At 49.4% G+C, this 13,281-nt stretch overlaps 1 protein-coding gene across 11 annotated transcripts in view; it reads right to left on the reverse strand.

The window, feature by feature from the left end:
* The window catches only part of MRAS (muscle RAS oncogene homolog), a 53,946-nt gene that overhangs the window by 8,604 nt on the left and 32,061 nt on the right, over positions 1-13,281 (reverse strand). For 6 of the 11 annotated variants that reach the window (XM_045903689.3, XM_045903692.3, XM_064587375.1 and 3 more), the window contains 2 exons: positions 1,954-2,107; positions 505-604 (listed from right to left, as the gene is read on the reverse strand). In XM_045903689.3, coding sequence (XP_045759645.1) covers positions 505-604; positions 1,954-2,107 — 254 coding nt within the window. Of the gene's footprint in view, positions 1-44; positions 134-504; positions 605-1,953; positions 2,108-13,281 lie in introns of all 11 variants that reach the window. The other 5 variants (XR_010410372.1, XR_010410373.1, XR_010410374.1 and 2 more) reach the window with 1 other exon arrangement.

The following is a 13,281-nucleotide window of genomic DNA, read 5'->3' on the forward strand; positions in this document are numbered from 1 at the left end:
AACCTCAGTCTGACCAACTGTAAGATGGGCATCATGATACCTACCTCAGCATGTGGTGGTAAGGAGTGATCGTTCCCCAGCACAAGGCCTGGCATAGAACAGGGCTCGGTGAACTGCCGCTGGTCCGATGATTCTGAGCATAATCAGGCGGCTGGCTCAGAGAACTCGATAGAAGCCAGCCCTCTGCACAGCCCAGCGATGAATCTGCTGTGTTGGGGGCCAGGAGGTGGCCTGAACACCAAGCTCGCAGGCCACTGTGAAGGGACCTGGTCCCCCCATCAGAGCTCCTCATGACCGATAAGAGGGTGTTTTCTCTCAAGTCTGCTGTTTTGTTTCACAACATAGCCCTCATCACATACGCCCTGCCAGGCCTCTCTGCGGGACCTAACCCACTACCCAGGAGGCCCAAGGTCCCGCAGGAGTGATGGCCACGGCCTCCTACACATCCCTGACTGCCCAGCACATACACACACACGTGCACACACGCACACGCACGCCACCTACATTGTGTTTGGTCGCCATTTCTTTTCCTTGCTCCCTGGTGATTTTCCTCAAATGCATCAGATCGACCTTGTTGGCCACGAGGATCATCGGAAAGGACTCTCTGGGGAATAAAGGAATAGCAGCTCATGAAATTTCACTGCCCCCACGCCTGCTGAAGGCAACACAGCCACACCTCAGGCATAAGGCAGCCCACGCTGCCTCCCCAGTGGGCCTGGGGCTGACTCCTGAGTCCCTTTCCCTCCACGTCTCCAGGCAGGGGAAGGGGGCCCCAGGACTGTGTCTTGGTTTGGAGGTTTAGGCTTATTGCAGAGAGAGCAAAGAGGTCCCCCCTGCCCCCCCCGGGAAACCCCTGGCTCAGCACCATCAGAGAGGGCTCCCAAGAGGCTGCTGGGCAGGGGCTGGCTTCCTGGACCTGCTCCCTCCCATCTCCCTCCCATGCAGGGCTGCTGTGGGCCATCAGCAGGGGCTGGGAAAGAGCCCCAGGGCCCGTGTCTGGTATAGGGCTGGCACTCAGTAAATGGCAGCTGCAAAAGCAGGATGGCTCCCAGGAGAGGAAGGGTGGGATCACAAGACACGTCTGCCTTAAAGAGTCCCATCAACGCATGTGGCCATATTGCTGTCCAAAGGTGAAAGAAATGCCAGTCTTATAGCATCTTTAACATCACTGGGCATTGTCATCTAAAAAATTCATAATTTAACAGGTGAAAAATAATACTTTATTATTTTCCCTTGCACTTGGGTTAGCCAAAGGTCGAATATTTTCCTACTTCAGAGTCATTTATGTTTTCTCTTTTGAAATTCCTATAGTCAGGGGCTTAACTTGTATTTACGGCTCTGAGTTTTATGTATATATGTGAGTGTGTGTGAGTGTGAATCCCTTTGCCTGTAAAGGGATTGTAAAATTATTAACACTTTGCCATTGGAACAGGTGTTAACTGGATTTTTCTGAATTTACTGAGATTTGTTCAAAGCTTGCTGTTTTCTTAATTTGTCCTTTTACTCTCCTATGTGGCCTCTTTAAGAGCGCATTAACTGAAAAGACCAGTTAGGCTTAAAAGAAACTACAAATTATTTAAATAATTACTCCATATAATGCTAAGGAAAAAAAATGAGCCTTTGATTAGGGGCTTGTAAATCTCACAAATGTGATGTAACCACTTCCAACGCATACCGGAGAGGAAATTCACTTTTTTTTTAACGTGATAAAATTTGGTTAAATTGGGGCCATCAGTGGGGACTGGTTAGGAGAGATGGGAGGGGGCTGACTTAAGGCCCTGGAAGCAGTTTGGCCCTGCGGAAAGAACTGGGGTAGGAGGCGGAGGGACCAATGTGTGAATTCAGCTCTGCCCCTCTGTGTTTCAGCTTTCACCTGAGACTCTGAGAGACAGACAGACAGACAGAGGCCGCTCTGAGCCAGGAGCTAGGACGTCCTGGCCCAGCTGCCCTTACCTGTCCTTGACGCGCAGGATGAGCTGGTGGAAGCGGTCCACGTGCTCGAAGCTGGCCTTGTCCGTGACTGAGTAGACGATGAGGAAGCCGTCCCCCGTGCGCATATACTGCTCCCGCATGGCGCTGAACTCCTCCTGCCCGGCTGTGTCCAGAACTGGGGTGGGATGAGGCCACTCAGGGGCTGTCACCACCCATTGTGGAGCTCCCATGGCCTGCAGACCCCCATGCTGCTTCTGCTGGCCCCCCGGTGGCTCCAGCCAAGCTGGCCCCAAGAGGCTGCATGACTTTCCAGACCCAGCAGGGCCTCAGACCCTTCCAAGTGTGAGGCCCGAACAGACTCATTTGTGGACCTGCTGATTCCAACCTACTTGCCCCCTGGGACTTACCTGTCTACAGAAAAGCCTCATAAAGCCAGTGATCAGCTCTGCCACAAAATCCCTCTGGGACCCCCACACCCGGGCTTGGATCCCTGCTGGTCCTTACAAACTGATTCCCAGGAAGTTACCTGACTCTCTGAGCCCCTTTTCCTCCTATATAAGATAGAAACAATGCCTCTACCTTGCAGCCTCTAGGGAGGAGAGCCCCAGGACATGCACTGGGAAAGCCCTGAAAAGGCTGGTCAGGTAGGGTCCTCAGTCCCTGTGCGGACAGATAGCAGGCAGGCTGCGCAGGGAAGGAGAGGCCTCTGAGAGCCAGGATCACTTGGCCCTAGGATGGGGCTATCACGGGGTGGTAGGAAGAGCTGGGGAGAAAGAGGGGGGAACCATCTCAGCAAAGGCTCTCTTCCCAACACATCCATCCCCCTCTCCCTCCCTCCACCCCTGGACTCCGGAAGCCCACACCCCTTCAGCTTCCTTCCTGCTGAGATAAAATCCTCCCCCCAGGCTGTTTCAGAGTGGCCACAGCCACTGCTGGGGGCTCTCCTTTGAGATGCACAGGCCTGACCCCCTCAGGCCTGCTAAAGCCCCGAAGCATCCTGCAAACCCCTGCTCACCATCCAGCCTTTCCCATTTCCTAGCTCACTCCACTCTCTGACAGACCCATTTTTCTTCTCCCTGGAGGCAGTGGAGCTAATGGCTATAGATTTTGGAGCCAGATTCTGGGCTGAGTCTGGTTCTTCATTCCTAGAGTATGATCCTGGGCAAGCTCACTTCTCTGTGCCCTTATTTCCACGATGAGAATCCTAAGGGTTGTTTTAAGTTAAAATACTAAGACCCAGGGCACCTGGATGGCCCTAGTCAGTTAAGCATCTGCCTTTGGCTCAGGTCATGGTCCCAGGGTCCTGGGATCAAGTCCCGCATCAGGCTCCTTGCTCAGCGGGGAGTCTGCTTCTCCCTCTCCCTCTCCCTGCCACTCTGCCTCCCTCCCCCTGCTTGTGCTCTCTCTCTCTCTCTGTCAAATAAATAAATAAAATCTTTAAAAACAATACTAAGACCCTTGGAGCAGTGCCTGATACAAAGAAGCCCTATAGGAGGGTCTGGTGCGAGCTTGTTCACCTTACCTGGGGTGCTCTCTCCACCTCTAGGCCATCCCCCAACCACCCCTGCTCTCCTGCTCCCCTTACCTTGGCCAGCTGACTCTGACTCATTGCATTCTGCTGCCTGAGCTCCCGGGGACTCTCCCCACCCCTGTACAAACCCTTTATGGCACATTGTCCTTCCTGCGCATTTAAGAGGCCCCCAGTTGGACTGTCAGCTCCAGAGGTAGGAACTGGTCTGCTTGGAACCTGGCACAACAGAACTCAAATAGTAGCTGAATGAATAAATGAATGTAAAGCCTACCCAATTTTGTTCATTCATTCATTCACTGAAGAAATATGTGAGAGCCTACTATGTGCCAGGCAGTGTTCTAGGCACTATAGATCCAGAGTGAATGAGACAAAATCCTTTCTCTACTGGGCCTCACAATCTAGTAGGAAGATTGGCGAACAAATGAATGAGTAATATAATTTCTGGTGGAGACAAGTATATACTGTGAAGAACAATATAGCCAGCTGAAGCTTATTGGTGGAAGTTGGTGTCACGTTGGGTAAGGACCAAGGGCAACTAAATAAATCCCACCAGCAAAACAGATGAAAATGTCACAGATCTGGCTGAAGGGATGGGAAGGTGAATAGAACAGCAGAAGACATTCAGGTGATATGTAATTAATGGATTCACAGATTTTGAAGGTGTGTATTGTCCAAAACAAAAACTAGAGATCTAGGATATGTGAAAATATGATGGTTCAGAATTTTAAAAACCCAGTTCAATGGGGAGCTGAAAGTCAAAATGGACCCTCTGGAAAGGAAAAATGGTTACTTCACACACTGATTGCCTTAAAAATAATATCACCCATGCTTTCTAAAAGAATTCTTGGAGGAAATACTTCAGCAGAGTGAAAAATAGATCCATGAAAGAAAAAGATGAGTGGTATTATAAACAATGATAAACAAAGAAGACAGCCAAACCTAAGTTAAGTTTAAATAAATGTCGTTACACAATTTAAAGAAAACGAATGGCAATTTAGAACTAAAATCTATGATGATCCATATGTGAGGGTAGGGGCTGGGAAAAAGTAAGTTACTACTAAATTTCTCGCCTCATTTGGGAAGAGGCTAAAGATAATAATTACATCCAGATGTTGATAGAAAAAATAGAATTATACACACACAAACACATGTATGTATATAGAATAACCACTAGAAATAAAACTCAAAAGTTCCTAGTCATCAGAGGGGGAAAAAAAAAACAACAGAACAAAGTAAACGGGACCAATCCAACAAAAGGCAAAAACAAACTACACGAAAATCAGAAGGCTAAAAAAGGAAACATGCAAGAAGATGGCAGATGTAAATCTAACTATGACTAACAGCAGTAAAGGCAAACGGGTTAAATCTACCCATTAAAGCAGACACCCAATATAAAATCCATTTGTCTGCTACTACAAAAGACACATATAAAACAAAATGACACAGAAAGAATGAAACGTGAAAGGGTAAAAAAGGATATGTCAGCCACATGCATCCACAAAATAGGATTCAAGGCCAATGCATTGAACAGGACAAACCAATGTATTTATAATGGGAAAAAGTACAAGCATCAAGAAGTGCCAAAGTCATGAATCATAAGCATATAAGAATGTTTTCTAAAATACACATGTATAAAAACCTGATTTTTAAACACAATAGGTATAGACAAATCCCATAATCACTGTGAGAGAACTTGAACAGGCCTCTCTTAGAGAGACAGAACAATTGGCCCCCTGAAAAGTAATGATCCAAATAATGCAATTTTAAAACTTAATCTGAGAGGGGTGCTTGGCTGGCTCAGTTGGAAGAGCATGCGACTCTTGATCTCAGGGTTGTGAGTTTGAGCCCCATGTTGGGTGTAGAAATTACTTAAAAAAAAAAAAACAACACAACTTAATCTGAGAGAACAAACTTTACACTCAAACAGTAAATAAGCATTTTCAAACACACATGAAATCGTCACAAAAATTGGCCACATATTAGGTCATAAATAAAAATTTCAACAAATTCCGGAAAGCCGATGTCACATGGGCTATGTTTTGCTTATACGCAGTAAGATCAGAAATTAACAGCAACATGAATATAAAAACTATCCACTTGGAAGTTTAAAAAGCTATACTGCTCTATAATGCTCTAGTTAAAGAGAAAAGCAAAGCAGAAATTACAAACAATTTAGAACTGAACAACAATGAACAATAATAAAACCTCTGGTTTGAGGCCAAAGTGGTACTCAGAGGAAAATTACAGCTTTAAATACACTTCCAAAAACCAGAGAGACTGAAAATTATCTAGGCATTTAAATTAAGGGGCTAGGAAAGGAAAAATAAAACCAAAGAAAGAAGAAATTGTCAATGAAAGTAGAAATTAAGAAAATGAGAGGAAAGAAAAGTAGTAGATATCTAAAAATCAAAAGCTGACTTTTGAAAGGACCAATTAAAAAACAAAAAAGCCTTTAGCAATTCTTACCAGCGACAAAAGAGAAAAAAGACTAATAAGCCTTTGGAATGAGGAAAGGCCTATGACTATGGATCTAGACATATATTTAATTCTGAGAGAAAACTATATGCAGTTTCATAGCAAAAAAATTTCAATTCTGGATGAAATGGATAATTTAAGAAAATATAAATAAACAAAATTGGCTCAAGAAAATATATAAAACCTGAATAGGCCAATGATTATCGATGAAATTGAAGAGACAAATCTCCCCCATGAATGGCACAAAGCTCTTTTTATTATCTATCTATAAACTGCTCCAGAGCCTGGAAAATAAAGGAACTTTCCAGCTCACTGTAACAGCCTAAGCATACTCCTAGTAACAAAGCGGACGGGGTGGCATGTGGTTGTGGGCTAACAGCCAGGCCTGCCCCACCTTCTGGGGACAGGAGCAGCCTGCGTGTGGGACCCAAAGAGGAGCATTCAGTCATCCATTTGCCAACCCTCTTCTAAACACATACTCAGTGCCCACCACTCTGCTTGGTACTTGGGGTAGTTAAAGAATAAGCTGCATCTCGCTATCAAGGTACTTAGAGGCTAGCTGGGCTGGTACTTAAAGAAAAATAACACCACAGGACAGAAAGTGATACATACTTTGGGAAAATCTAGGTCAGGCGGGGAGGTCCCTTCAGCTTGGAGGGGATAATGCAAGGGTTTAGCCAAGAGGGGATATTGATCCTGCCCTTTAAAGAAAAGCATTTGACATAAAAAAGATAGGGTCTGGGGAAGGCCTTCCAGGCAGAGAAACAGCATGAGCAAGGGCCTGGAGGCTGGGAAGAAAAGGGGGTCGGTGTGCTGGCATAAAAGTTCTGTGATGGGGGAGCAGGTGGGAGAGAGGAGACAGGGAGACTAGAGGCTGGGCCTCTTGGATCCTGAACTAAAATCTTTGAACTTAGTGGGTGCTGGGGATCTACCAAAGGTTCAGAGAGGGAAGAGATGCAGTCAGAGGGGGGTGAGTGTGGCAGCCGGAGAGGGAAGGGCCTGGAGGGGGAGGCTGTGAGGAGGTGGAGGAGGGGCCAGGGCAGAGGCAACCAGGGCATCAGTGAAGGCAGATGGGCCTGAGAGGCAGAGGAAACAGTGAATGGGTAGACACGGAGGACATAGGACACCGGGAATGGGGGCCAAGGGGAGAGAGGAGAGTGGAGGGCGCTGTAGAAATTCTAAACCTTGGAGCCCCAGCAGGGTAGGTGCAACCTGGGAGGTGCAGACGTGGTGGGGGCTGAGCTGGGCCTAGTCTGGTTTGAGGTTCGTCCCCCCCTCCACACACATACACCTGGAAGTGCCTGGGCACAAGCCCCTTGTCAGCGGCTCTGCCCCAGGGAGGCTGAAGATCACAGGCAGCTAGGCTTTTAAGAAATTATGATGCCGGGGCGCCTGGGTGGCTCAGTTGGTTAAGCGACTGCCTTCGGCTCAGGTCATGATCCTGGAGTCCCGGGATCGAGTCCCACATCGGGCTCCCTGCTCGGCAGGGAGTCTGCTTCTCCCTCTGACCCTCCTCCCTCTCATGCTCTCTGTCTCTCATTCTCTCTCTCGCAAATAAATAAAATCTTAAAAAAAAAATTTAAAAAAAAAAAAAAAAAAAAAAAAAAAAAAAAAAAAAAGAAATTATGATGCCGCCTGCATTTCCCATCCTGATGTCATGAAGGTAGGAGGACTCCGGAGACAGAAAGTATTAGTCACTGTGGGAGAAGAGGTGTTGTGCCAGTGTGTGTGTGAGAAAGAGAGAGAGAGAGAGAGAGAAGACGGGAAAGAGACACAGCCAGAGGCAGCCAGACTGTGGAAGGAGGAAGAAGACAGTTTGGAGACAGAGGGGGTCAGTGCTGCGCACCTGTCTGCCCTGCCCCAGTCTCCCCACCCAGAGGTTGATGGGGCCAGCTGTGCGGGCGGCTAAGGAGGGTTTAAGTGGAAACCCCGAGGCTGCTCTTAGATCGTGTGGCTTTCAGAAGCCCAGCCCCACAGGCTGGCGTGGCACCGGGCCCCCGGCAGGCGGGCAGCCAGTGTGTGGGGGCACCAGCCTGGGTCCCAGCTGAGCTCTCCTCCTTGCCCCATCCCCTCTTCCTCTTCCTTCTTTTCTGCCTCCTCTTCTTCCTCCTCAGGGCTGCCGGAGGGAGGCACACCCTGGCATGGGCTCGGGGCTGGGACACTGGCGGCAGCCCAGGGTACAGTCTGAGCTCTTTGGCTGAAAATAGTCCTGCCCACCACATTCTACTGGCAACAGACACCGTGCTGGGTTTTCTACACACACACCCTCTGAATCCTCCTCATGGCCTAGAACAAATGCGGAAACTGAGGCCCAGGGAGTTGAAGGGATCTGCTCAAGGCCACACACTGGGAAGGAGGCCACTCCAACTTCCCCAAGGCCCAGCTGTCCCTGCCCATCCAGTCTTTTATCTTCAACCAGAGGGTGTGGGTCTGGCCACCCACAACCAGCCGGGCTGTGTCTCAATTCCAAGCCTTTGCACAAGCCATGACCTCCAACCAGAATGGCCTGTCACCAGCCACCCCAGCCTCCCCCCACTTCCCCCAGCACGGCTGCACTCTGCGTCCTCTCCTGAGAGCTCCAGCCCTTGACCTCTGTCTTTGAACCTGTCCTATTTTGTGTGTCCTGGGTTCTGTGAGTTCTGTGGGTTTTTCCGAGTCACTGCCTCTAGGCCTGGCTCAGCTCCCCACCGTGGGGTGGAGCTCTACAGGGGGGGATGGGAGGGGACCCAGGCTTTCATTTCCCTCGGTCTCTCGAAAGCTTCAGCACCCAGTGCAGGTTCAAAAAATACTTGCAGAATGACTAGACAAATCATGTGCGCACTATAGGAAATGCAGTTGCTGTGTCCAATCAGCCCTTGCCAACTTTAAGGGAAATCATGAAAAAGTGACTTTTTCACTTGTGTAATGCACCCCTCATGGTGAGGTAAGGGCTCTGGAATATGAAACAATACAGATGACAATTTCTAGACATAAAATGTCTCCAAGGACCATGCCTCATGTTTTCTACCTTTCTCTAATGCACAGGACCATGGTGGGAGGTAGGAGTGATCATGCCCATTTTACAGGGGAGTCAGGTGGGGAAGCCTATGCTCTTCCTAGGAGAAGACTCAAATAAAAATATGGCACCTAGCTGAGCATGGGTAGTGATGAGGGCACTTGACTATTTTTCTTGTGTTCCCCATTCTGGGTAAGAGTGTGTATGGAGTGGGCTGGGTGCCAGGCAGAAGGGCTAGACCCATTGACCATGCACTGTTTCCAGAAAAAGGGCTGCTTTCTTCTCCACAGCACTGGCAGGGTGTGGAAAGCCACGCCACTTGGGACTCTCTAAGGGGGAGGGGGCTAACTCCTGGGGCGGATGTGGCTGGCTCCCTGGCAATGGGGACGCTTCCCTCTGGCAGTGGTCCCAGCCTCGACTGACTTCAGGATAGCATCAGGGGAGAAGTGCTGGCCACCAGCCCCCGGGGATGCTTACTCCCGAGGCCACCCTCCTGCAGCTGGGGGAATGGCGCGAGGAGGCCTTGGGATACCCTTTCATGAGGTCCCTAGATTTCCTGACTTGGTAAACACATCACATGTGTGGGTGCACATTATTTCAGGGAGACGGTTCACGGCTTTGTGGAATTCTCAGAAGAGCTGGGAACACCTCACCCCCAAACAAATGTCACTTTTAGGGAGGGAAGAGAAGAAAAGAGAGAGGGGGCAGTAGGGGGCCTCAGCTGTGTCACCAGGAACATCCCAGAGAGAGAGGTTAGCCTGGGAGGGGCCTGGCAATGGACAGAAACGGGGAGAGAAAGCGCTGGCCTACAAGGCCATTTCCCACAACCACTCAGGGCGTGGGGGGAGGCAACATTTCACAGGTGACCTGCTCAGGTTCACACTGCTAGAGAGCAGGAGAGGCAGATTGGAATACCAGGCTGTCTGGGGCCAAGCTTTGCTCTGCTCCTGGCACCAGCCTGTCTTTGAGCGAGGAGCCAGCAGGGTCCCCAAGGCCTGTGAAGAGGTGGTCTAAATGGAGGGGGTGAGGACAGAACACCTGAGGTCCACAGAGACAGAAGACAAAGGCCTGGAGGTGATATGTCTGACACCCATCCCACCTGCTTACCCCAAACCCTCCACCTACTCCACACCTGCCCCTGCGTGGCCACACGTAGCTGGGAGGAGAGGGCTCATGGCTCTGCACCTGGCTCCCTTTAAAGTCCTAGCACCAACTTCTGGGGCCCTTCGAACACCCAACAAACTTGAACACATCCCCATCCAGTCCCCTCCCACTCCCAGGGCCACCGCTTCCCACCGCCTCCTCTCCTCCAGCCTCCACTCCCAGCTGAGGGTGTGAAACAGAGATCACCAGCTAAATTCCACAAGCTTCCAAACCAACCCACCTCCCAGACAGCGGGAGCCTCACACACCACAGGAGGCAGGCGCGTCCACTGCAGAGAACAGTTTCGAGTTTCCTCAAAAAGTGAAACGTAGAGTTACCATTTGACCCAGCTGTTATATGCCCAGGGGCATACCCAAGAGAAGTGAAAACATAGCCACACAAAAACTTGAACAAGAATGTCCAAAGCAGCATTATTCCCAAAGGCCCAAAGTGGAAACAACTCAAATGTCCAGCAGCGGATGAGTGGATATTATTCACGTCTAAAAAGGAATGAAATTCTGATACGGGCTACATGTTGATGCACCTTGAAAACAGTCCACAGAGTGAAAGAGGCCAGTCTCAAAGGCCGCTTACTATATGGTGCTGTTTATACACATGAAATGTCCAGAACAGGCGAATCCGGAAAGAGAAAGTAGATCAGAGGTTTCAGGGGCTAGGGCAGGGGGAGGGGAGAATGGGGAATGACTGCTTTAATGGGTGAGCTTTCTAGGGAGAGGCGATGGAACTGTTGAGGAATCCGTGGTGACCCAAGTGATTGTTGGTTTGTGAATCGATTGGCAGTTGTGGGTGCACAACTGTGTGTATGCACTAAAAAACACTCGATTGTATACTTTACAGGTGAGTTACATCTCAATTAAAAACACTTGTAGGAGGACCCCCCCCCCCTTTTCTCTGCAACACACGCCACTGTCTTCTGGCTGTGGGGGATGACCTGGCCCTGCTCCTGTCCAAGACCATGCCCTCCAGCGGGCACCGGGTCCCATCCTCTGTCACCCAGACAAGGACACTGCTACTATTGGGGCCCCTTCCCTCTCTGGCATCACCCATTTCTCTTTTGGTTCATTTCCACCAGTATGAAAACATACTATAATTTCTCTCGCCTAAAAAAAAATAAAGCCAAAAAAATTAAGAGTAGAAACCCCGCCCCTTGAGCTCACATCTCCTTCCAGCTTCTGTCCTTTCTCTGTTCCTCTTTACAGGCACATCCCTTGACTTGTCTGTTCTCACTGCCTGTTCTTCCTCCCCTCCACTCTCTCTTGAACCCACTATAATCAGACTCTCATTGCTGGTCATTCTATCAAGACTGGTCTTGTCAAGTCACCAACGACCTCCACGTCACTAAATCCAACGGGCACGTTTCAGTCCTCATCCCTCTGGGCCACCTATTGACACCGGAAGTGGCTGATGGTTCCCTCCTGGTTGGAAAGCCTTCTCCACTTGGCCTTGGGACATCACTCTCTCTCGGTTCTTCTCCTACTGAAGTGACTGGTCCTGCTCTGTCCCCTCATCTCCCTACCCTCTAAACGATGGTGGGTCCCCACACTCAGTCTCAGGACCCCTTCTCAAACCCACGTTCGCTTCGTTGGCCATCTCTCATCTCATGGCTTACATGTCCACTCCAAAATGTCCATCCCCAGCCTATACATCTCCCCTTACCCTTACTCCAGACTCCAACATCCAGTTGCCTGCTTGACTTCTATTTGTATTGAGAAAGACATCTCAGATTTAACGTGTCTAAAATTAAACTCTTGATTCTCCCACCAAACTTGCTTTTCACCAGTCTTCCTAATGTTGATAAACATAACTATTCTACCAGTTGTGCAGGCCAAAGACTCTTCCCTTTCTACCCACACCTCATGCCATATACTCGATCCACAAATCCTGTTATTTCCTCCTTCAAAACACATCGAGAAGCTAACTCCTTCCAGCTATCTCCTTCAGCGGTGCCCTAGTCTGCCTGGCTTCTTAACTGGTCTCCCTGATTCTGCCCTGGTTCCTCTGTGGTCTATTCTCCACTCCTTTTAAAACGTCAGTCAGACTATGTCCCTCCTCTACTCAAAACCCTCCAATGGCTTCTTATTTTTCTACATTGACCTATGAGATCAGTGCCTCGCAGCTCTCTCTCTGACCTCTCCTATTAGTGCTCCCTCATTTGCTCTGCGCCCTGGACTCCTACCTATTCCCCCAAAAGGCCAAGCACACCCCTGCCTCATGGCCTTTGCACCTGATGCTCTCGCTGTCTGAGATTCTCTTCCTTCAGGTATAAGTACAGCTTTATCCTTCACATCTCTGCTCCAACATCACCTTATCAGGTGCTTTGGACATTCTTGCACAAGTTTTTGTGGGATATGTTTTCATTTCTCTTGACCAGCCTACGTAAGATAGGAACCCCTTCCTCACTGTCTATTTCCTTTACCTTGCCTTATTCTCCTTCATAGCATTTATCACCACTTGACACATTACATATTTGCTTATGCTCTGTCCCTCCCATTCTAACATAAGCTTCACGAGAGCAGGCACTTGACTTTGTCAAATGCTGCATCCTCAGAGCCCAAAAGAGAGCCAGGCACATGGCAGGTACCCAGAAGTATTTGTTGAGTGAATTAGTGAACACATCCATGTACACAAAACTCAGGGGCCAATCCACACATCGCTGGAGAGGAGAGGTGATAGCTCCAGGTCAGGGGCTCAAGCCTCACTCCTGGAGCTCCCCAGAAGCAGGCGGATGGATTGGTGGTCTCTCATCTGCACGTGGGATAAAGCCTGTTCTTGAAAGCACCAAGCCCCCATCATAACTAGGACTATAAATCATATCAGAACAGTCACAGCAACGATAGGCATCTCCTGAGGTCTGCTATGCGCCAAGCCCCTCACAAGGTACCTATTCCCTCCCTCCCCCAGTAAATGGGTGCCAGCGCCAGGCTGGCATTGGAGATACGATGGTGGGCAAAGGACACAGTCTCTCCCTCAAGGAGCTCATCATTTATGTTGCTTCATTTACGCTTTGCAACAACGCTGAGGGTATATCCCATCTGAGGCACAAGCCCCACCAGTGAGGGCACATGGGCTTGGTGCAGAGGCTGGCTGTGCCGGAGGGAAAGAAGAACTCACACCTAGGGCAAGGTGACAGCAGGCTGGCGGGGGCTGCACTGGAGCCTGGGGGCAGGTGGCATCATGCTACGCA

Source organism: Mirounga angustirostris, unplaced genomic scaffold (genome assembly GCF_029215605.1).
Source record: "Mirounga angustirostris isolate CCGP_5_RB_7025 unplaced genomic scaffold, mMirAng1.0.hap1 SCAF_1, whole genome shotgun sequence".
In the NCBI taxonomy this organism is placed as follows: domain Eukaryota; kingdom Metazoa; phylum Chordata; class Mammalia; order Carnivora; family Phocidae; genus Mirounga; species Mirounga angustirostris.